The 25,334-nt window shown below is 36.9% G+C and overlaps 2 protein-coding genes across 5 annotated transcripts in view; one reads left to right on the forward strand and one right to left on the reverse strand.

The window, feature by feature from the left end:
• Nucleotides 1–11,837, reverse strand: part of RBKS (ribokinase) — a 65,235-nt gene extending 53,398 nt beyond the window's left edge. For 2 of the 3 annotated variants that reach the window (XM_081941017.1, XM_081941015.1), the window contains exon 1: nucleotides 11,706–11,837. In XM_081941017.1, the coding sequence (XP_081797143.1) occupies nucleotides 11,706–11,758 (53 nt within the window). In that variant the 5' untranslated portion in view covers nucleotides 11,759–11,837. The remainder of the gene's footprint in view (nucleotides 1–11,705) is intronic. The other variant, XM_081941016.1, reaches the window with a different exon arrangement.
• Nucleotides 11,838–12,117: 280 nt separating this feature from the next.
• BABAM2 (BRISC and BRCA1 A complex member 2) overlaps nucleotides 12,118–25,334 on the forward strand; it is a 150,098-nt gene continuing 136,881 nt past the window's right edge. Inside the window, exons 1-3 of one of the 2 annotated variants that reach the window (XM_081941013.1) lie at nucleotides 12,118–12,257; nucleotides 15,358–15,509; nucleotides 20,041–20,117. In XM_081941013.1, coding sequence (XP_081797139.1) covers nucleotides 15,382–15,509; nucleotides 20,041–20,117 — 205 coding nt within the window. In that variant the 5' untranslated portion in view covers nucleotides 12,118–12,257; nucleotides 15,358–15,381. Of the gene's footprint in view, nucleotides 12,262–15,357; nucleotides 15,510–20,040; nucleotides 20,118–25,334 lie in introns of both variants that reach the window. The other variant, XM_081941014.1, reaches the window with a different exon arrangement.

Below are 25,334 nucleotides of genomic sequence, written 5' to 3' on the forward strand. Positions count from 1 at the left end.
TATATATTAAATATATATCTGATGAAAACCATACTCAGAGTACTTATAAATATAAAACAAATATACATAATGAAATTTAATAGAAGCAAGTGCAAATGCACTTTCCTTGGAAAATAAAAATGCACAGATACAGGTGGGGGAATCTGGATTGATAATAATGCATATGAAAAAGATCTTGGAATAAAAATTTACTGCATATTGAGCATGGGCAGTAGTAGTACGGCTACAGAAAAGACTAATGCGATTTTAGTCTGCCTTACAAACAAGTATCTCTGTATAATGAGAAATAATATTTTTATTATTATTTTTTGTATTTTCCATATTTTTCATTTTTGTGTCTTATGATTTATTATCTTATGATTTATGATCTATGACTTATCACTTTGTTGTGTGTACACCAAGAGCTTATGCACTGGAGATAAATTCCTATGTGTGTTCAATCACACTTGGCCTATAAATAATATTCCTATTAATACTATGAGGCCCGTCCTGAAAAACAAATGGCTTTGATGTTTCTTGATGCACAGAAGGCTTTTGACAACGTGAATTGGCAATTCGTGTTTTTACAATTGGAACAGATGAATTTTGGTAAGAAATTTATCCAAACCATACAAATGGTATATCATAAACAAACCGCAAAGATAATGGTAAATGGAGAATTGACAGATTCTATTGAAATAAAGAAAGGTACGAGACAAGGTTGCCCATTGTCACCATTACTTTTTGTCTTAACATTAGAAGTCTTAAATAGAAAGATTAGAGAAGAAGAAGAAATAAAAGGAATGAAAATTTAAAAAGTATTTGGTATTTATTCTTGAAGACCCACTCGAGAGAGCACCCAAATTGTTGGAAAGAATAGAGGAGAATGGAAAAGTAGCAGGCTTGAAAATAAATAAAGACAAAACTACGATTTTGACAAAGAACATACCATTAAGTCGAAAGGAAGAGTTGGAAGAAGCTTTGCAGATTCAAATCACAAGTAAGGTGAAATATCTGGGGATATACTTATCAGCTAGCTGCAGCACTCTCAAGGAGGATAATTATACTAGACTAAAATAACAAATTGCGACTGGTTTGATGAAATGGGAAAACCTGCAACTATCAATGTTAGGAAGAATCTCTACAATTAAAATGAACATTTTATCTAGAATTTTATACCTGTTCTAAATAAAATAGTTTTGAAGTTTATTTGGCGAGGGAAAAAAGCAAGAATAAAACTTAAATTGTTACAAGATGCTAGAATAAGAGGAGTATTGGGCTTACCTGATTGGGAGTTATATTATCAAGCAACAAACCTGATGTGGATTAAGGAGTGGGTAACACTAAAAAATTTCAGATTATTGAATGTAGAGGGTCATGATTTATTGTTGGGATGGCATGCTTTTTTATGGTATAAGGGAACTAAAGCACATGGTTATTTTGGGAAGACATTATGTAAGGGAGGCCTTGTTATTAAACTGGGAAAAGGTTAAAAGATTACACTACACTACAAAAAGATTACAAACTCCAGCCTGGATATCAACTATTGAAGCATTTTCATATCCAATAATATATAAAAAGGAACAAACAGTAAGATATGTTGAAATATTGAATACAGAGGGTGAACTCAAATCTATTCAAGAGTTGGAACAAGAAGGAATAGAAATGAATTGGTATTCATATTTACAGATACAATCTAGATATAATGAAGATAGAAAATCAATAGGTCTTTACAATGAAATGACTGAGTTAGATAAAATTTTAATAGGTACTGATGAAAAAGTAATTAAAAAACTATATGGATATTTATTAGAGACTAAATTACAAGAGGAACAAGTTAAAGGAACTATGATAGCTTGGGGGGGGGGGATTTTGGGTACGGGATAGATTTAGAAAAATGGCAGAAATTGTGGTCTCAAAATTATAAAATGACAATGTCAACTGCATATAGAGAAAATTTGTATAAGATGTTTTACAGGTGGCATCTATCCCCAACGAGAATTGCAAGAATGTCCAAGAATAAATCGGAAAAGTGTTGGAAATGTCATCAGATACCGGGTTCATACTACCACATGTGGTGGACTTGTATTGAAGCTAAAAGATACTGGACTAAAATCCACATGTGGTTGGAGAAAATGATACACAAACACATAGACCTTAAACCAGAGATCGTTTTACTGGGAATCATACCAGAAATTTACAACAAAGACTTAAAATATTTGATTGTAAACGTTTTAACAGCAGCTAGAATTGTATTTGCAAAAAACTGGAAAAACGAAATGATACCAAAACAGGAAGAAGTTATTTGAAAGATAATGGAGTGCGCTGAAATGAGCAAATTGACATTTGAAATTAGAGAACAAGAAGACGAGCAATTTTATAAGATATGGGATTTGTTTTATCAGTGGCTGGAAAAAAGAACCTGAACATGAAAAATGTTTTACTTATGTTTTAATTGAAGGAGAAAAGTGAGAATACAATAATGTTGTTAAATAGACTAATAACGATACAATGTTTTAATTGAAGGAGAAAAGCGAAAATACAATAATGTTGTTAAATAGACTAATAATAATACAATGAAACACTGACATATATATGAATAATTTAGAATTTTTTGTTATAAAATGAAGGACAAAGATAATAATGAATCAATGTACATTTGATAGAGGATTGGTAATATAATATATAACTCTAAGTGCACACTATAAAGATATCCTGTTGAAAATAGTGATAGATATATAAACATAAACACTTGGTAAACTCTTTTATACTGTAAAAATATTTAAAATGAGACAATGATTACATAAAGGTACGTTGTTATTAAGCAGACAACCAAGAATGTAAGATAATTAAGTTTAGTGAAAAGAAAGAAATATTAATCATAATTGAATATATGCTGTACAATGAAAGTGAGGTTTTTGGTTATATTGGATGGAAAATCTGTGATTGTATATGTAATCGAAAATACGGATGCAAAAACACTTGTAACCAAACGACATGCTGTATGTAATGGATGAAATTTTTTTAATGTTGTCTTTTATGTTTAAAAATAAAAAAAAATGTGGAAAAAAGAATATTCCTATTTTTAATAGTTCCATTTATTCTACTTTGGTCAGATCTTACCAGCATCTGATTCTGGATACTATGAGTAGGATTCAGAGATTTTGGAACAGGTTCAGCTAATGCTTATGAGAAAGGTTAGAGGACAGGAAACTACAGTAAATTATATGAAGAGAGAGAATGAAGAAGCTGGCCATGTTGGCAATTGACAAAAGGATACGAGTCGTCAAGTAGCTGAAGGGAAGTTGTTTAAAAGTTGATACAATAATAATACAATACAATACAATACAATAGCAGAGTTGGAAGGGACCTTGGAGGTCTTCTAGTCCAACCCCCTGCCTAGGCAGGAAACCCTATACCGTTTCAGACAAATATCTATCCAACATCTTCTTAAAGACTTCCAGTGTTGGGGCATTCACAACTTCTGGAGGCAAGCTGTTCCACTGATTAATTGTTCTAACTGTCAGGAAATTTCTCCTCAGTTCTAAGTTGTAAACAAAGACACATTGTCTCTTGTTCTATAGTAAATGACATATAACTTATCTAAGTTAAATGGCCTCCTCCAGCTTTATAAATGTAATTTTATATTTGTATCTTGGAGAGATAATGGCAGCTTATAGGTAAAAAAAGACAATAATTTCTGCTATAGTTTTTCTTGCCTAAGACAGTTTTGATCAGTTTCTCCATTTCCTAATTTTTAAAAAGCTGTGATAAATTTAGTTACCTCATAATTTTAGCAATCAAAAGAGGAGAGTAACTTAACGTTCTAACATTTCCAACATTTCCAATGCTCTTAAAACTCAATCACATTCTTGGTCAGTACTTGATTTTAGCAGCCTGGCAGTACTTCAACTGTTGGCACCATCCAGTTTTTCTCTCTGACCATTTTAATTTATTTCTATTCATTAAAACATAACATTTTAACATCTCAAATGTATAAAAAATAAGAATGTCATTAGCTCTGAAGCCAATAAGATTCTATACTTTATAACTCTACTCTTAGAATCTCATATGTCCCATCAAAAGTTTAGTCTGATTAACAGAAAAAGGCGGTGGAATCAAGAAAGAGTACAGATTATATTACCTAAATCAACAAGTATTAAAATAAAGCAGGGCCTAACAAAGTAACAGCTACGGACAATATTGCTGAGCTTCCTTTTATGCACATTTTCTACTTAAAAGGTATAAGTCTTTAAAATCCATGCTCTCTCATGTCCACAGAAAAATCTCTCTCCATAGAACCAGTCCCTGATACCCAAAACGTTGGGGGCCGCTGTGGTAGGTTACAAGATTATAGCTTTAGTCTGGCAAGATTCTGTCTATTAGGTGTAAGCAAATAAAGAGCAGGACCAAAGTGGATTTCATTGTATATTGTATAATGTTATGGGAACAGTGTTTGGTGCGGAAGTTATTAATGCAGGTTTAAAATATTGTATTTTCTGCAACACAGTCAGAATTATAGCAAGAAATATAAACGCAGGATTTAGCTTCTTTTCCAATATTAGAACTAGAGTATTTATCTAGAACTTTAAACTGTGGGCAGTTGTAAAATTGTAAAATCAATGCTGGAAGGATTTCCCTTTGGCAACCATTTTGTTAATGGGTGATAAAACCAGTTTCAAAACTTCAATTTATCACAATATATTTTTCGTACTCTTTGGACTAGAATGTTCCCTATTGCCCCAGCTCTAAATTTAAAGGCGGTACAAGTATTGAGTGCTAAATCTATGTTGCTGAGACATTTGTTAAGTGAGTTTTGCCCCATTTTATGATCTTTCTTGCTAAGCGAATATTAAGTGAATCATTGCAGTTGTTAAAATTATAACATTTCTTATAACTTTGCTTTTCAAAAGGTTGCAAAAGGTGATCACATTACCCTCATAAATATGAACCAGATGCCAAGTATCTGAATTTTGATCACATGACCATGGGGATGCTGCACTGGTTGTAAGTGTGAAAAACTGTCAGAAGACACCTTTTTCAGTGCCACTGTAACTTTGACAAATCACTAAATGAACCGTTGTAAATCGAGGACTACTTGTATTTCCAAATAAAGGGGGTAATGGAAGTAGCTATTGGAAGTAGTTATTTTCCTTTGAAACATGCCAACCTTCCATTTTTAAAATTAGTTTTAATTTATTTATTTAATTAGTTGAGGCAGGGCATAAAATCCGGTAGGGCACCAAGACCAGTGTGTGTCATATTGGAAAGCCCAGATTTGGGAACTCAAAGTTTCTATATTCAAGATAAGCATAGTAACACAAATCCCTTAATTAAGTTCTAATGCAGGGGTCCCCAACCCCTACCAGTCCCTGGCCAGTTAGGAACAGCCTTCACAGCTGGAGGTGAGTGGCGGGTGAGCCGGTGAAACCAAAACCATCCCTCCTCCCAGTTCGTGGAAAAATTGTTTTCCATGAAAACAGTCTCTGGTGCCAAAACGGTTGGGGACCACTGTTCTAATGCATTTTGGAGCCAAATAAACACCTTGCCCCCCACCCTCCCCAAAACCCAACTCTTTCAAACCTGCATCTCTAATTTGATTTTGACTATATTATTTGTAAAAAAAAAAACATTAAATAGAAAACCTCATTCTCTTAAGCAGTTCTTTTAACATACTGTTTCATGGGTTCCATCTGTAGCAATATAATTCCAAGCCACATTATTTAAAGAAAATCACTTTCTCCATTATTGCCTGGAGGTTTCTGCTGCTCATGAGCCAGTTAATCCAGCATTACTTTGAATAGAACAAGGGTTTCTCTTACCCATACAGAGTCCCTTAAGAATTCATCAATTGTTTTTTAGCTTCATGTAGGCTATAATGCCAAGGAGTTTGGTAAAATGTAAGATATATCTCCTGATTTTTAATTGCCCATGTCCAACGGAACATTTTAGTCTTCCACTGATCGCATGACAGTCTACTGCCATGGAAATAGTGAATACTACAAACAACCACCTCACCTCTCTGGAAAATAGAGAGACTGTGTAGCATGGAAATGACAGCTGGGATAAATCAATCTTCAGGTATAATAAACATTTATAACAACTTACCTAAACACACATACTCTACATGCAGACATACACACATCAGTAATTCCTATCAACCTGGGGGTCATTGTGGGACAAGAAAGGCTCCTTTAAATGTCAATTTGTCTTCTCCCACCCTCATTTTAGTTGCAACTTTTATTTAAACTCAAAATTTACCCTCAGCTTTTTAAGATGGGCCAACAACTGTTGCTACTCCGCCTATATCTCAACTGACTTTCATCATTATTCTTTATTTGATTAATGTTGTATGTTCATAATTCTTTCATACCGCAACTGGCGGGAGGGAGTGGGGGTGTCAAGAACTTCAAAATAGTGGGTGAAACTGGATGGTCATAATCCTGCCCTTTCTTAATTTGAGTCACACAGGTATAAAAAGGAGCAAGGTTTAATCACCAGATCATGCCCATTGTTTTGATATTGTCAACCCTCTGTGTATGGCTCTTGAACTCAATATGCTAAGATTAAATAATCATAGAACCAATATGGAATAAGTGCTTAATATCAGATTAAAACTGGAAGATTCAGTTTTAAGTTCCTATGTATCCATGAAGCTTTCAATATGATCTTAGAGTTAGAATTAGGCTAATTGGGGAGAGAGAATGGAGAACCATGCATGTTTCTTTTTGCTCCTTGAAAAAAATTGTGATAGCAATGTAATTTAAAAACAAACAATACAAAATTAAATAAGCAATGGATTTTCTGTGACATACATAAATGAGAGCTTGCATGTATACACACATATTTAACATGCGCTAACACAAACTTTAAAAATACCTATTAACTTTTCCTGGGCAAATGTTGAATTTCAAAATACTGCACAGGTGGACTATTCCTTTTTGATGTTGTTTTATTAACAATCTCCTAATGCTAAATATAGGATTAGGAGATTTAGGATCTCCTAATCCTAAATATATTTATAAACAAAACAGTTGTTCTGTTTATAAATATATTTCTAGATTTTTGTATAAATTCTAAGGAGTATAAAAATTAATATTCTATGGTGATTACATATATTTTATAGCTATGTATTCTATAGTTCATTAAATAAAAGGGTGTGTTGCTGGAAAAAGTTCAGGGTTAGCACTTAACTGCAATCTGGAACTGAATAACCTAGTGACTTTTCCATTGTACAAAGATAAATTCTATTTTAACACCTTTCACTGATCAGGTGCCCATTCTGCATTTGGATGCAAATTGAATCCAGGATAGACATACATTAGCACAGATGCCTGCAAGGCAGAAGCATTGTGCAGCAAATATGATAGGAAATTTTTCCAAATTTTCCACAGTAATCAAACTCAAGAGGAAAAGAAAAAAATAAACTGACCTTCAAGATTCAGAAACAGATCTCAGTATCTTGCATAATAATTTCAACAATACAGGATGCTCAACATTTTCATAACTGAGAAAAATACACTAAATATGCCAAGCTAATACATCAAATGACTTTTAATTATAAGCTTTTTAAAACCATGGACTAGGACTAACATCAACTATATTTTGAAGTATCGTTCGCACACATTGTGTTCAAGAAAAAAGCCTGCACAGAATTCTGTACAACAGATTTCTTGTATAACTGGCAAAAACACTTAACTGTGAGTTAATTAATAATCAAGAGAACATGTTTTATGGAACATTTACTAATGTGTTTTAAGTCTCAATGATGATCAGGTGCTGGAAGGTGGCTTTAGGCATGTGAAACAACATAAAATGTGGCACTCCATTCTGAGACAAAGGGAAGGAAAAGTATACACTGATCATGGGCGTGGAGGAATATAGGCAGAGATAAAATCCATGCAGTTAAAAAAGTGCTTTTCTCCCTATCAATCTTAAAGCACTTTTCCAATTTTAGGAGATACAAACCTAGAAATTAGATTTCTTTGAAATCTATGAGAGGAGTTGAAATAGGTAAAGATTCCCCTCGCACATGTATGTGCTAGTCGTTCCTGATTCTGGGGGGGAGGGATGTCATTTCCGTTTCAAAGCTGAAGAGCCAGCGCTGCCCAAAAATGTCTCCATGGTCATGTGGCTGGCATGACTAAACGTCCAAGGCGCACGGAACGCTGTTACCTTCCCACCAAAGGTGATTCCTATTTTTCTACTTGCATTTTTACATGCTTTCGAACTGCTAGATTGGCAGAAGCTGGGAAAAGTAACAGGAGCTCACTCCATTACGCAGCACAAGGGATTCGAACCGCCAAATTGCTGACCTTTCTAATCGACAAGCTCAACGTCCTAGCCACTGAGCACCGCGTCAAAATAGAGCTAAGGCCAAATGAGGAATATTTTAAACAATTTTTAAAAGGTGTCTAAAATTTTTAGACATTTTTTTTAAAGTGTCATAGAGGGAAGCAAATCAGCGGCAAAATATCTGCTTGTTAAAATCATATTTGACAAGAAACTGGAAGAGACAGGAAGGACCTACATGGGGGAACTTATTGAATATTCTGCTGGGTTCAGATGACCTGGTGTATTTTTTTTTCTGAAGGCTGAATGATTGATGAAAATTAACAAATAGTTATATATCTAGGTCTATCTACTAATTTACAACAGTGAACCCAGGAGATTTACATAACTGTCAGCTAAATTAGATCTAATGCGTATTATGTGGTTTGACTATGTGTGACTCCTTTCACTTCGAACAAATAGCAGAAGGAATGAAGGCTGAACCAAATCCAAATTGCAGCATGGAGGGGAACTTAAAGCCTTCTATTTCTCTCATTATTTAGTCCTATTCTAGTTTATACCCTGCACTTCCACTATTTAAAAAAAAAACAGTGTAAAACATGACATTAGATCTAGTCTGATTCTAAATCTGGATTTCTCTTCAACATACTATAAGGACTCATTTGTTGTACACTATACAGCACAAAGGTGTAAATCTCACACAATTTTTACAAGCAACTCTAAGAAAAGTAACTGATTATTACATATAGTACAGTAGAAGCATCCACATCACTCACAGTGCTGTATTTAGATTTATTAAAAGTTATTGTTAAATCTAACTTAAAGAGAAAGATGAAGATTATATTGTTTTTTTCTAAGGTATAGTTAGTATTATTATTGCTGCATTAAGAAGAAACACATTCAACAGTGTGTGCTTCAACAGAAGATGAAGAAAAATCTGTTGTTTTAGCAGAAAACTCTGTGTGTGTGTGTGTGTGTGTGACAGAGACAGAGAGAGAGGGAGAGAGAGAGAGAGAGAGAAAGAGAGAGAGAGAGAGAGGGAAGGGAAGGGGTATTTGTGGTAATTATTGAGCACATTTACTCAAAAATGAATCGGAATGCAATGGCTTATTTGCTTGGACCAGTTTTTGCACTGAGTTAGGGCAGGGGTCCCCAAACTTGGCACCTTTAAGATCTGTGGACTTCAACTCCCAGAATTCCCCAGCCTGCTGACTGGAGAATTCTGGGAGATGAATCCACAGGTTTTAAAGGTGCCAAGTTAGGAGACTCCTGAGTTAAGAGTAAAAAGCAGGGCCTCCCGTGCAATACCCGCCATAGGAGACGTCTAGAGAGCAGGTGGAGGTCCTCACGCTCCGAATCTGATCGAACACAGGTAAGAGCCTATTTACGGACCTACCTTGTGGCATTAAGGGCGGCCAAACGTAGATATTGCGCCGCTCTTATTGCGTCCGCGGATAACCGCCCTGCCGCCCTGTTTAGGGTGACCCGCTCCCTCTTGTCACAGAGGACGCGGGGGGCACCCTTGCAGGGCAGAGCAGAGGAGTTTGGGGAATATCTGCAGGACAAAGTCGCTCAGATCCGGAGTGGATGGGCCCCCCTCAGTGGACCAGACAGGCCGCCAACAGCGAGTCTTGTGAGACCATCCTGGGAGGAGTTTGATTCTGTTGCCCCCGAGGATTTGGATAGGTTGCGTGGACGGCTGCGACCCACCACATGTTTAATGGACCCGTGTCCCTCCTGGTTGGTACTGGCATCTTGGGAGGTGACCCGAGGCTGGCTTCTGGGCCTGGTGAATGCCTCATTGGGTGAGGGATCCTTGCCAACCGCCTTGAAGGAGGCGGTGGTGAGGCCCTTACTTAAGGGGCCTTCGCTTGACCCAACGGAGCTAGCTAATTACCGTCCAGTCTCCAACCTTCCCTTTTTAGCGAAGGTTGTTGAGAATGTGGTGGCGCAGCAGTTTCCACGACACCTTGACGAATCTGATTATCTAGACTCACGCCAGTCCGGCTTCCGACCCGGGCACAGCACGGAGACAGCCTTGGTCGCGTTGGTCGATGATCTCTGGAGGGCCAGAGATAGAGGTTGTTCCTCTATCCTGGTCCTATTAGACCTCTCGGCGGCTTTTGATACCATCGACCATGGTATCCTATTGCGCCGGTTGGAGGGGGTAGGAGTCGGAGGTACCGTTCTGCGGTGGTTCGGCTCCTACCTCTCCGACTGGAAGCAATGTGTGTTGACAGGGGGACAGAGAGTGCCACAGGGGTCGGTCCTCTCGCCTCTCCTGTTCAACACATATGTGAAGCCGCTGGGTGAGATCATCCGTGGTTTTGGGGTTGAGTGTCACTTCTACGCTGATGATACCCAGCTGTATATTTCAACCCCAAACCACCCCAACGAGGCTGTCGAAGTGATGTCCCGGTGTTTGGAAGCCGTCGGGGTCTGGATGGGGGACAACAGACTTAAACTCAACCCCTCCAAGACTGAGTGGCTGTGGCTACCGGCACCTCGGTTCAGCCAGCTGATTCCATCGCTGGCCATAGGGGGCGAACAATTGCCCCCTGTGGAACGGGCGCGCAATTTGGGCGTCCTCCTTGATGCCCGGCTGTCAATGGATGACCATGTGGCAGCCGTGGCAAGGGGGGCGTTCCACCAGGTTCGCCTGGTGCGCCAATTGCGCCCCCTACTGGACCGGGATGCCCTACGCACGGTCACTCATGCGTTGGTGACGTCCCGCCTGGATTACTGCAACGCTCTCTACATGGGGCTGCCCTTGGGGGTTAGTTCAGAACGCAGTTAGTTCAGAACGCAGCCGCGCGGGCTGTGATGGGGAGTACGAGGTACTCCCACGTAACACCTCTCCTGCGCGAGCTGCACTGGCTACCTGTGGTTTTTCGGGTGCGTTTCAAGGTGCTGATTACCATCTTTAAAGCGCTCCATGGCACGGGACCTAGTTACTTGCGGGAGAGGGACTTCTCCTGGTGCCGTTCACTAGGCAATGCCAACGGGCGACACCAAGGAGTAGGGCCTTCTCTGTGATGGGCCCAACCCTCTGGAATGACCTCCCCCCCGACATTAGAACCACTACTGACCTCCGCTCCTTCCGGCAAAAATTGAAGACTCACCTGTTCCGATTAGCAGGCCTGGCATAATTACAACTGTCCCTCCTGGCAAATGTATTAACTGGTTATTTTAGGGGTATTGTTTTTAACTTATTGTGTGTGTTTTAGGGGTTCAAAATCCTATATTTATATATATTGCTTTGTACAGTTCTTTTAATTCCATTTTTAACCTCCTCCATTCCAACTGTACATATTCAATTTTTATTGTATTTTGATATATTTGGCATGGACTGTACACCGCCCCGAGTCCCTTTTTGGGAGAGGGGGCGGTCTAGAAGCATGAATAATAAATAAATAAATAAATAAAATACTAACCTCACTAGATCAGTCATACAGGATCCCACCACGACGATTTCTGAAACTACCATGCTGAGAACGGAGCAAGGAACCACTACAAGAAACTTTTTCTCTCCACTACGTGACCTTTAACCTGCCTCTCCTCCAGCCGCTCTCAACATTATCCGCCTATTATCTCTTTACCAGTCCGCTTTACCTGCGGGGGTCCTTCTACTAGACTGCCCCTTTAAAACGCCTAATCACTTTTTTTTACCACGTTTTCACGCTAACTACGGACAAGACCGACAGTGGCTACAGAATCTGGCCGCCCCATCGCCCCTCGCCGTTTATAAAAACCGTATTCAGTCAGGCGCGCGCAAGGCCACCTATGTACTCATCAGGGAAGGCCCGCTTTCCTTTCCTTTCCTTTCCTTCGTTTTTCGAGGAAGGACGGGCAAAGGGGCTTGAGCGTCTGCAGGCAGCTCGCGGCGCGCACGTAACGTCCTGTAGCGTGCCAGGCTTCGGGTGGGCGGATCCGCGCAGGCGCCCGAGGCGCGAGGGACAGGGAGAGCGGCCGGCGCTGTTTCGGGGGTTTGTAAGCGCTTCTTCTGATGGTTCTGCTGGTGTCCCTTAAGTCTCGGTGGTGGTTGAGGGAGGAAGCCGAGCCCGGTTCCAGGCGGGCTGGGTGTCTGTGTCACCTGCTCTTTCCTTGTGCCCGATCTTCCTTGCTGTGGGACTCAGCGTCAAGTGTAGAGGAGTTCCTGCGATGGAAATCGGAGCTTTCATTCTTGCATTAACCCCCCTCCCCCTTTAAAAAATCAGATGCATACAGTCCCCCTCTCTTCCAAGCACTGATATTTATGCTCTTGCTTTTTGCTGAGTAGTGCTCGGAATGATTGCTCCATTACCATTGGCGAAGCTCATCAAACCGAAAACCTAACACTTTGCAGATGTTTATTAATGTGTTGAGCCTTGTTTCTTTTCGTATTTGCTACAGGCAAAGGTGTAAACTGATGACCAGTGACTAACAGATAAATTTGGGAGCCAGGCTTCATCGTGTTTGATATATCATTCACCATGGAGAATGTAGCCACTAGGAGTCAAAGATCACTTGAGGGCACATAATCCTATATTATACTTTTCTAATATACTTTTCCTTTAGATGTTTGAGTCGACAAATGTCACTCAATCCCCCTTTTTTTCCTCCCAGAACAACAGCTCTGTGAAGTGGTTTGGGCTGAAGGATGCTCCTAAACTTCAGGATCATCTAATCCAACCAGAGTTGGCCCTTCAAGAAAAATCTTCCAGGAAATTCTGTTCATGATACCACAGTTGCAAGATGATAGGGAAGGCACCATCAAAAGGCGCCTATATTGTGCAAGAGCCTGTAGATGCCCCCTCAGTGATAGCCTTCTAGAAAGTAATGAAGACTAGTCAATTCCAGAAGATCTTTTAGGAAAGATTGCATATCATCTGGATTATTAGCTAATTTATTTATCAGCTATATATCTTTCCCTTCATACAGGAACATACATAGTGTTCTCCATAACAGCAGCCCTTCGAACTAAGTTGGGCTGAAATGTTATAATTGGCCCAAAGTTGGCTAGTGGGCTTCCACAGCTGAAGGTGCACTAGAACCTTCTAGAATCTAGTCCAACACCACAATGGCTCTCCAATTTTTACTGTTAGGCTGCTTATTGGCTTTGGGTCAATTTTGTAAGTTACCATGGTCATTTTAACTGTGTTTTTATATTGTCATGCATCTAAACAAATTTCTATTAATTAAATTAATCGTTTAATTAAAGGAATACCCTCAAGGGAACTTTTATGGATGTGGATGGATTTGAATCATTTCCATTTTCAGAGGCCTCAGTTGTAATCCTCCACCTGTATGCATTCAGTCTTCATTTTTAGTATTAGGTTGCTTATTGGCTTTGGAATACTTGAGAAATATATTTTTTATGCAAGAGTTTTACTTAAGTGTGAAATCTTATCTTCTGGAACAGACATGGTTGGATATTGGTTCTTCCTCCTAAGTAAAATATCCTCTATTCAACTTACTGTCCAACTTCTAAATCTTTCCTGGATTAATAAGATTCTTTGGGGGCACTTCTAAGGGTGACATAATGGGGATGGAATAGAAAAAGCCACAGTCCTTTGTGTCTTAATTAGATTTCATACAGGTGTGAACATTCTGGGAAGAAAATACAAAACGCAATGGGTAAACTTGGTATTCCAAGTTTAATAACTTATTAGTAGACACATCAGTATTAAAAAGGAATCCTTAATGTTGCATGAGTCAACTTTAGCAGTACAAGTACTTCTTAACTTACAATCTATCACTCAGCAAATGTTCAAAGTTCCAATGGACCTTCCAAGAGCTACTTATGACCCAGTTTCTAAGTTCTGACTACCCTCTCTCAAAGTCACATAATCGCATTTCGGGCACTTGGCAACTGGTTCACATTATGGTGATTTGGAGTTCACCATGGTCACATGACTGATTTATGACCTTTTTTTTGCCCAAAACCAGAGTTTACTTTAAATTTCCGGTAAAAATCCTCCCATCAGGTACAGTGGGTTCTCTTAACAATCACTGCAAATAGTTCATAAAATTAAAAACGCTCATTTGATAACCTACCTAAACATCAGCACAACTTACAATTGTAACTTTGAGCTCACTTATGGTCATAAGTTGCAGTCTACCTGAATGTAGATTGACTAAAGTTTTTTTTTTAATGAAAGGTATCTTCGAGGACATTGGGTCTTGGAAATCACATGAAAATAATTTACCATAGTGGGTGTCTGTTTTAAAAGGTGGGATGTAAAATGTTCTTCAATAAATGACTGCCAACAGCTATCTACTTAACATGTATTTCCTGATTTTTTTTATTCATAAGCATATAATTAATGAGCTGCCTATAATGTTTCATATGGGCCCATATATAACAGTTTTATAAAAGGAAAAACATGATAAATTTGTTGTTTATTTTATCCCAGTTTTTGTAATTTTATTTGAATAATTAGAATAAATGCAGCATAACCCATATCAAATACAATATGACTTTCATTATTTAAGCTTTCTCTTTTGCCAAGTTGAAAAATGGGCAAAATCGAGCCTTTCTAAATGTGCTGGTGATTGTTGAGTTCACTGTAAGATAAATTTGAAGAATACTGTTTAAAGTTTAGTGTTGAAATTTTATTTACTTAATTGAACACATTTTAATGGCCTGAACAACTTGCAAAATGCTGAACCAATGCTTATATTTTGTCTGCCAAACATTTGATCGTCTCTTGGCAAGCAACAAGCCTGAGAGGTTTATTAAGCTAATAGCAAATTGTGCTCATATTTGAAGATCATAAATTGCATTGTCTATCAAAATTAACTAATGGACAAACTAAACAAACCATATGTATGAATGTGTATTTTAAAGAGACCATGTAGGGTATATTTAGGTGAATGCTTGTCCAAATATTCTTTTTATCTTTCTAAATGGCTTTGCTCCTACTTTTTTACTGCAGTTTTTCATAAATTGTCTGCTTTTTTTATTCTTTACTTTAGATTTTTTGCCTTTATCCTTTTTTCACCTTTATCCTTTTTTACTGTTGGTGAGGTCTTTCAAATTCTTAAAATGTAAAGCTATGTAGAAATGGAATTGCTCTGTTTTACTTTCTTTTATTTTCTTTACAGAATTGAATATAACTTACAAATAATATGTCTCCTGAAGTTGCCTTAAACAGAATTTCTCCATCACTTTCTCCTTTGATTTCCAATGTGGTCAGAAATGGAAAAGTGGGATTGGATGCAACTAACTGTTTAAGGATTACTGATCTGAAATCTGGGTAAGCTATCTTGTAATAAATTCAAGTTATGACCTTGTGATGTTATTCAGAGGATTGGTTTTCAAATATCTTTAAGCACTTTTAACGTTTTTCATTTGTTTGAAAAAAAGAAGTTCTTTCTGATCTATTTTTCATATTTGCAAAGATTTCCTGGTTTATGCAGAACACTTAAAAGTGAAATTAGTTTTCATCAGTCATTCCAAGTATTTTATTTTTTACAAGCAAGCCTAAAATGTTGAGCATATTGTCTCAGTATCATGTTCTACCTTTTCACTAAAATAAAGTAGGAATTATTTAAGGTGCCTAGTTGTTTTAATGAATACTTTCTTAAAGCTTGGTCTGGCGGCCCGCCTACCTGTTTAAGTTCCTGCTGGTGTACACATCAAACCATTTCCCCATTTTTCTGCACAGCAATAACCTTGTGATGTATGTTGGATTGAGAAAGAATGAAAAACTGAAAGTTACCTACCCAATGAACTTCCATAGCTGAAGGGAGGCTTGAATTTAATCTCTCTAGTGCTGATCTATTGGTTTATTCTATACATTATATCATGGTAAAATTGATTTGTGTAGACCTCTGCAGATGCTCCGATTTGGTCATGTTCCAAATGTCATATGTTACTTAACTCAAATTGCACTCTCAATCTGTGATTAGCATAGTTTTGCATATGTCTTATTTGAGTACGAATTGATAAACTGAATAAAGTCTCATATGATTGCTTTGGCATATAGCTAGAGCAAAATGGAAATTATCCAACCAAGGTCATACCAAGCACATAGAACGATGGGGTTGAGTCCCAAAATTAAGATTTAAATTCTTAGATACTCGCAACTAACAATACACAATCTTGATATTTAATTAAGTGGGAAGTAAAATTATTCTTTTTGGATTCTATAAAGGTTTGTTGAGCATGTTTAATGCATTTCTCAAAAAAAATTGGAAGAGTTTCTATTGTTAGGTGTCCTGTTTAAAGGTGTAATTGTCCTAACAGTTATGCGATAATACCCACCATCTCCTAAATTTTATAGTTTGGGGAAAGTTTGCAGAGTTATATGGTCAAGGGCTTGGGAGAATGGTAGAAAGGCACATGTGATGAATATTTCTCTGTGAATAAGTACAGCAGCTTTCAGCTATGGCTTCTACTGTCTTCCCTTAGTTAGTTCTACAAAGGAGAATAAACTGAATTGTTGGATGTTATTGATGAAAGGCTCATCTGGTCACTAGAACTGAACATTTAAAATCTGCCTTTTTTCATCCAAAATAGAAAAGACAAATGTTGGTGGTATTTTTAGTTTGGGTCATGGTTAATTTACAAAGCCCAAATATTTTGCTTTAACCAAGAAATGTTCAAAGGTGAGTGGAGTGGTATATGGAACAAGTAAAAACAGCTCTTCCACTTTGTGATGAATATCTTATGTTGCTGTTCCTGCATAGGAGTGCCACATTTTGTCTCTTGATTCTTTCAATAGAATTGGGAATGACCCCACTGTATAACCGTAGAGAGCAGTTTTCAGTCAATCTTCACAATGAATAGTCTGATTTGGTATGTGGCAGTTTCCAATAGTCCTTTAACAGCGTTGCCCCACCTGAATAAAACTTGAAACCTAAAAGGAATAGTAGTTGTAACTTGCTTTGCATAATTGGTGATTTTAATTGCTTCCATTGAAAAACTAGACATAAAACTAAAAATAACTATGTCACTGCTGGGAAACAAATGCTACAAATAATATTTTGTCAATACTTCTTTTCTTGTATGATCTGATAACTCTCACTTTTATGCTTTAGGCAATAAATAAACAATGTTCTCATAATACAATAAGCACATTCACTATGGTAGCTTTAGTTCATATAATATAAGAAGCAGTTGAGAAATTTACTATTTGCTTATTATTTCAATTATGGGCAGTCAAATTGGCTGCTAAGGCTCATAGGGTAAATAAAGAGCACAATATAGGATTGATTTGATATATTCATTGAAAGAATAGGTGAAAAGTATTAAATCCAGAAAGTAGATTAATATCCTTGTAAAATAAAGATTTCAATATTAGCATACAGACAGAATTTCTAAAAATGAGCAAAGAAGGAACCTGCAATATGTTTTAACTCTAGGTTCCATTATGGAAAGAATTATTTTACAGATAATGACCCAGAATGCTTTCCAACTGTATTGGGGTATTGAACAAGATCTATTCTGGAAAATCTTTACAGATAGAAATCATTCTTTAGACATCTATACTGCTTCAGATTTTAAAAGTAGAGACTTTCCTGTTTGAATTGCCTTGGTAATGAACTGAAAACTCGTAAATAATATTGATAGATGCTGTCAAGGAATTTTGTCCTGGAAAACCCTTGCTCTTTTTGTGGTAAATAAAAGCTGATAATTCGTCTTCAGATGCTAGCATAACAAAAACATTCAAGATAATTTTTTTAATGCGTTGTATATAACCAGGAAAGACATAGATAATATATGTCACATATTTCTTTTTGGCATACGAATGCTAAAATTGCCTCATTATTAATATTTTTTCCTTATTCTTGGAACTTTTTTTAGCTCCTTGTAGGTATTTGGGTAATTTTTCTTAGAGAGTCTTTTATTGTTCAGATAATAGCCATTTTTCAAATCTCCTGTGAAGCTTCCTCAAACCGAAATAATTGGGTGAAATGCAACTGCATATGCTGTCAGCTTTCACTTTAGAGTAGTAAAATATTTTAGAAAGCAGACTTTAACAGCCTCGAAAAATACTTAGTGTTGCTTTTAAGATTGCTGTTATTAAATATCTCTTCTATTTTAATATCAGAGATATCCTTTTCCATTTGATTTTGAGCAGTAGACAAAAAGAAAATATTATACTTGCAAAACCTGAAACATTTTTTTACATTCAAAAGTCTCCTTGGATTCATGTGGACACTTAATGTGGTGCAATGGTTAAGGTGCTGGATTAGGATTGGAGAAACTGATGTTCTAGTCCTTCTTTAGACACATGGACCACCGTGAACCAATCACTTCCTCTCAGCCTTAATCACTGTCAGGCTCCGTGAAAAGTTACCTGAACAACAAAACCCCTTGGCATAACAAATATTGATGGCTTTTCTGTGTGAAATAGACAAAAACCTTTGGCTCTGCAACCAAGTCATAGAAATGTTCACAATAATTTGGATTTACTATATGTCACATGGTCAAAACTCTATAGAAAAAATGAAATATTAATAGGTAATATTTGTTATTATTAGGAAAGGTGTTAGGATTCATCAGAATGTAGCCTAAAGCAAGAAAAAATGATGTAACATCTGTTGTCTTCATAGGTTTGAGCGCACAATATAAATAAATTTGTTGAGGAAAAGCTAAAAGTGAAATTTTATATTTAATAGTGCATTGTAAGTTTCAAGTGCTGTACTGTAATTGTTCCTTGAAGTCCTAGGCTACTTACTCTTTGATTTGGATTGTGCATTCACTGCCAAAACTCCACAATCATTTAGTAGCCTGGAAACATGCAGAGCCTGCATAGCATTAAGCAAGATATTGGGTATGCCCAGAGGCTTCTGTTGCAGCACTGTGGCATTAATTTTAGGTGTTTCCTCTTAGTTCATAAAGCAAAATCTTCAAAATGGTCTCAGAAAAAGGAACTTTTTTTTATTCAATAAGAGAAAAATGTAGGATTGCAGTCTTCGTGACTTTGTGAGTGGAAGAGAATAGGCTAATCAAGGCTAACTTGGACTATATAGGGGCTTCCTATGTATAGTATAAAAGTATAGTATTGGCTTATCACCAATGTTTTATTAATAAGGTATTACTATTTATAAAAAAAATAATGTTTAATAAATCTATATATAGAATTCCAAGAACATTTGCTTGAATATTTTGCGAGTTTAAGCTCAAAGACAAAACAAACCTTTCTGCCAACTTTACAAAGTAATCAGACTTATTTGAGCTAGCGTATATTGCTATTGTTGTAAATATGAAATAATAGAATGGTGACGATAAATGTAATAATATATGCATTGTTGTGGATCATGACATAAGTAAAAATAAAAATATAGTGTATGCAATAGTTTGCCTGTTTGCAATTTGTGGGGTTAGAGAGAGCATTTGAAAGAGATGTGTTGTGAAATAAATGAACTTCCTTCAAGTATTAAAACAGCTGCATCCTCTGGAATGGCCAGCAACACTTCTTTAAAGATAATCTCTAGCTGTGCATTGTGAGCGTGCTTGCCTTAGCAATCTCGCCAGAAATTTTGACCGTGCACATACTAGAGATGGGGAGACCTTTTGAAGTGGAATTTGCAGTTACTTTAATACTTTTGAGCATTTGAGCTCATCCTACTATATTTTGCTTGTACAACTTGCCAACTTGTACCCCCACCTTCTCATCCCCCAAAGCAAGTCACATATGTAATAGTAGAAAACATTTAAAACACAGTTAAAGTTCTTAATATATGGTACTTTGTATAGCTAATTTTATGTAACTGCAATACGAGTAGCACCTATAACCTTCATAAAAACTCAGATTAGTATTTTTTTTTAAATTGTAGCTGCACATCTTTAACTCTTGGACCCAGCTGTGATCGATTTAAATTACATATTCCATATGCTGGAGAAACTTTAAAATGTAAGTACTTGGTACCTTAAAATAATCTGCAGACTGTCAGTGACTTTTTGATTCTGTAGCTAAACTAATAATTTCTGTTACGTAGGTTGCTTTTTCTCATCTGTAAAAGCCATTCCTTATAGAAAGTTGCCTGATGTCTGCTCCATATAATTCCATCAAATGAATATCTTTTTATTTATTTAAATTTTTATTGTGTTAGTAAAATTTTTAGTAGTTTCTGCTGATACTATTCCTTTTCTTTTAATATTGGTGTTCAAGTAGTGACATTCACTGCATGGAAAGGCGTGAGTCAGCTTTAGGCTAAGGCCAAGTAAGTACTGGGACACTAAAGCTGTTTCTCCTTCTAATTCATTGTCAAAATGCAAATCTTCACTTTGGCGGGAAATGGCACCGTCAATTAATGTGACCAAGGAGTGCCCTATAACTCAGTGCAGGAGTGCCTTGTGGGAGGAAACTAAATTGGCAGTCAGAGACTGTCTAAAGTTAAAAGAGATAAATGGCCAGGTTTTGGATTGAAGCAGATTATTCACAATGGTTAAAACAAACTGATGAAAGCATTGTGGAGAATTTTAAATCATTGCTGTAAGCAGAATGAACAGGCAGATAAACTACAAATCAGATGTAGGATGAGGAGGTTCGGTAATTCTGATTTTACATAGATGCTGATGGTGGCTAATTAGGAAAAGATTTTGAGGTTGTGGTTCATTGAAAATATATTGAATGTAGCTAAGGCCTATTCACACAAGTTAGAGTTAGAATGGGAAGCAGCCGATTTAGGCAACTTTAAAAGGGGGATTAAGTAGGAAACGAAACTATTAAAACAGCAATTTTGCTGGGATAGGAGATCAAGGAAGGAGCTGCAAGACCAGTTCTTTGCCTCTGTTAATCTATTTGAAAGAAATGAAAACTTATTTTTGCTCTTCCATTCATACTGTCAGTATTCGCAATTGAGGTTGAAAAAAATACTTCAGCTTTCTGGCTGGTCCCAAAATCATACTAAGTTGTATACTTTGTTTACCGTATTTTTCGGAATATAAGACACACCTTTTTTTCCTCAAAAAAGAGGTTGAAAATCTGGGTGTGTCTTATACATCCAATACAGCATTTTTTGCTTCCCGAAGCCCCGCCCCCTTCACCAAAATGTCCGTGCATACCCTTATGGAGGCTTTCAGACACCTCCTGGAGGCTGGGGAGGGCAGAAATGAGCAAAAAAGTGGGGCGTTTTTTGCCTCCCCAGCCACCAGCAGCACTCTATAAGTCTCCATAAGGCTATGCATACAATTTTTTAAACGAAAAAACAGGCCCATTTTCACAAAAAATGGGATGTTTTTTTGTTCGTTTTTGCCCCCCTCCCAGGAGCACTCTGCAAGCCCCCCCAATGCTAATCATGCTTTTTATTTGAAAAAAACGAGCCCGTTTTTGCAAAAAAACGGGCCATTTGGGGGAGGTTTGAAAAGTGTAAAAACTTTTTTTTTCCTTTTGGAAAGTTCTTTAACTGATTGATGAGAATTACATGAATCAAATGCTGTGCCAGCAGAAACAAGTCTTAGGTGCTCAGGTTGTCAGCGATTTTCTTCTCCAGCACATGGATAAGTACACCTGGAAACATCTACCTACCTACCTACTCTCTCTCTCTCTCCCTACCTACCTACTGTATTTCTCTCTCTCTCCTTCTCTCCCTCTACCTACCTACCTACCTACTGTATTTCTCCCTCCCTCTCTCTCTATCCCTCTATTACCTACCTACCTACTCTCTCCCTCTCCCTATCTACTGTATTTCTCTCTCTCTCTCTTTCTAGTTCTCTCTCTCTCTCCCTCTCCCTCCCTCCCTACCTACACACTCTTTCTCTCTCCCTATCTACCTACTGCATTTCTCTCCCCCTCTCCCTCTACCTACCTACCTACGTACTCTCTCTCTCTCTCCCTACCTATCTACTGTATCTCTCTCCCTCTTTCTATTTCTCTCTCTATCCCTCTCCCTCCCTCCCTACTCTCTCTCTCTCTTCCTATCTACCTACTGTATTTCTCTCTCTCTCTTTTCTATTTCTCTCCCTATCCCTCTACCTACCTACCTACACTCTCACTATCCCTACCTACCTACTGTATTTCTCTATCTATCTCTATTTCTCTCTCTCTCTCTCTCTCTCTCTCTCTCTCTCTCTCTCTCTCTATCCCTTTACCTACCTACCTACTTTTTTTAAAAAATTGCCTCTTCAAAACCTTGGTGTGTCTTATACTCCAGTGCGTCTTATACTCCGAAAAATATGGTATATTTAATTTTATTTTAGCATGTGATATGAACACAGAACTTTATTGAGTAAGCTATGCTTAAGCAAGCCACGGCTTAGCATTATATGTGAATCTAGTCTCTGTTTGACTGAGTAGGGTTCCAAAATCCAAAGCAGATCAGCCTATATTTTGCTATTCGTTCAGCAATTAAAGTTCGGCATTTGTATGCTGCTTCTTTCTGCACAAACTTTAGGCTCTTTGTTTAATAAGTTTTTTATGTACATATGCAGGAGCGGTACATGTGGTAATACTGTAATCTCCCCACTCAACTACTACTTTAGAGCAGCTGTACCCTCTTCTTTAATCCCGTGACCTTGTTTTAGAAAAGGGAAATCATCAATATATTTATTTTTAATAAAGATATCTGTGTTTCTTAGTTCCATTCTAATAGATATAATGGAAAGTAGCTTCTGTGTAAGTCATTTGATAAAAGTTCATCACTTATATTCACAGGCTTACATCAGCCTGATAATAAAATTAAGAAAATTTAATTAAGACATTAGGAGAAAACCAATAGGAATACAGTGAATTATCCATAAACTGTAAGGATAACTCACTGAATCAGTGGTGAAGGTATCTAATGTGGCATGGCATCTTTCAGGTATAATAGCATTGGGTTTTGTGAGTTACCTCTTTTAGAGTTTTGCTTATACATAATGCATTATAATTCGTATATATTTTTCAAGTTGCTCATTATGCAAGTCAGATGCTTCATATAGAAAATAAATTGAGAAATAAAAATGGGGGTACAAATGTGTATGTACACACACACATACATCCTGTATGCATATATGTGCATATGTGTGTGTGTATCAGAATGAGGTAGGTAGGTAGGTAGGTAGGTAGGTAGGTAGGTAGGTAGATGATAGATGATAGATGATAGATAGATAGATGATAGATAGATAGATAGATAGATGATAGATAGATAGATAGATGATAGATAGATAGATAGATAGATAGATAGATGATAGATAGATAGATAGATGATAGATAGATAGATAGATAGATAGATAGATAGATAGATAGATAGATAGATAGATAGATAGATAGATAGATAGATCTATGACAGATTTGGGTAACAGTTCTTTAAATTAATTTCCTTATGCTGCATTTTTACAATGACTAAACCTGTACTTGTTTTTGAAATACATATTTTTTTAACAATATAATATTTTATAGTACCATCAGATATAGCAACAGTCCCCAACCTTTCTGGCACCAGGGACCAGTTTCAAGGAAGACAGTTTTTCCACAGACCAGAGGGGAATGCGTACAACCTAGATCACATGCATGCTCAGATGAATCTTTTTGTTCAGGGATTGGAGACCTGAGATATAGTATCTACTAAAACAGTTAATCTGATACAAAGATATATTGACATAAAGCATATGGAGGATGGCTAGAACTCACTTGAGATTTCAGTGTTTTTACATGAAATGTTAGAAGATGAGAACTCAAAAAATTAGGAAACCTTGCAATAGTTCATATCTTATTTTTTTCTGAAAAGGTTCTATTACACAGAAGTAATAGAAGAGTTGGTGATAATTTACCATTCTGTTACACAGTTGCAAGTCAAATCAAGCACCCAAGAATTATACAGCTAGTTGTTAAATTTAATCCTAGTATGTCAAGCCACCCAGAGTTATTTGGTGATTGAAATAAATAAATGAATTAATAAACTTTTGAGGAGCATGCTTTAGGCCATGGTTCTACTCTTATATTTTTATATTCTTTGGAGAGTACAATATATTTAAATATTTTGAAAAGAATACATAGCGCTTCAGAGAAAGCAGATAGGAAGACGAGTGTACCTCATCTTTTCTACCTTCTATGGTGAACCATTTATTAAAAGTTCTAAACTGCATTTCAATGTAAATCTCAAGGAATTTTTGATCAGATTGCTAAATGTGCATGAGTCACAGAGTGGCACAACAGTTGAGCTGGCAAGCTGCTATTCCAAAGTAGTTAGGTTGGCAAGGCAATTCTTAAAACACACACACACACACACACACTTGTGAAACCTCAATTTCCATTTGAGATGAATGGATTCCGTAATTCCTGTTTCTCTTTTAAATCAGAGTATATCACTTGCAGTGACATTGTTATGCAGACAAGGCAAATATTGTCATTTGTGTCATTTGCTCACTGATACAAACCGTCATTTGCATAATGACAATGTAAACTTCATGTATTCACCGTTTTTTTACTTTTACGAGATTTTTCTACATTCCTTCATATTAACTTTAAAAAATTAAATTTGAAAATACTATGATCAAAAACAAGAGCTTGGTTAATATAGGAGGGGGGGAAAGGAACCCTTTTACATTCATATCATTGTTTGGGTGATACGTTGTAAATTGCTGGCTAATCTACATCTTAGAATGAAGTTAAAATGAACAATTCTAATATGGAGGCATAATTTGTGACATTCCTTAAAGCTCTGCCTTTATGAATATGGAAATCTGTATTATAGACACCAAAAATGCTTTTTTTGTCAAGTTCTGGGCAGAAACAATATATCCTGAAAACTTCACAAGCAGAAATAGTACAGTTCCTAATTAATAGTGAAAAAGGTGCTTAGAGGAAAATGTCTGTTTTATCGGCAGACATTTCATAATGGCCGTAGATAGCTTTGTACAGGAACTTCAGACATCCTGTTCCTTGATGTATGGTTGTTATCTTTTAACAACAGGAGAGTTTAATGAAGGAAGGCCATTAGAAATGTTGCAATAAGAAAATGTCCCCATGATTTGTTTCTCAGCAGGAGGGCATGCTTCCTTTGTGGGTACTAGTACATCCTCTTTGTAAGAGAAGAATTTGGGGTTGGTTTTTTTTTTTGCAGAATATCAGTCATAACAGCTGTCATGCTGCAAATTCAGATAAAGTATTTTGAAGCATAACTTCTCTTCTGAAGTCCATCAGAAGATT

The sequence above is a fragment of the Natrix helvetica genome, assembly GCF_964273705.1.
Source record: "Natrix helvetica genome assembly, chromosome: 2".
In the NCBI taxonomy this organism is placed as follows: domain Eukaryota; kingdom Metazoa; phylum Chordata; class Lepidosauria; order Squamata; family Natricidae; genus Natrix; species Natrix helvetica.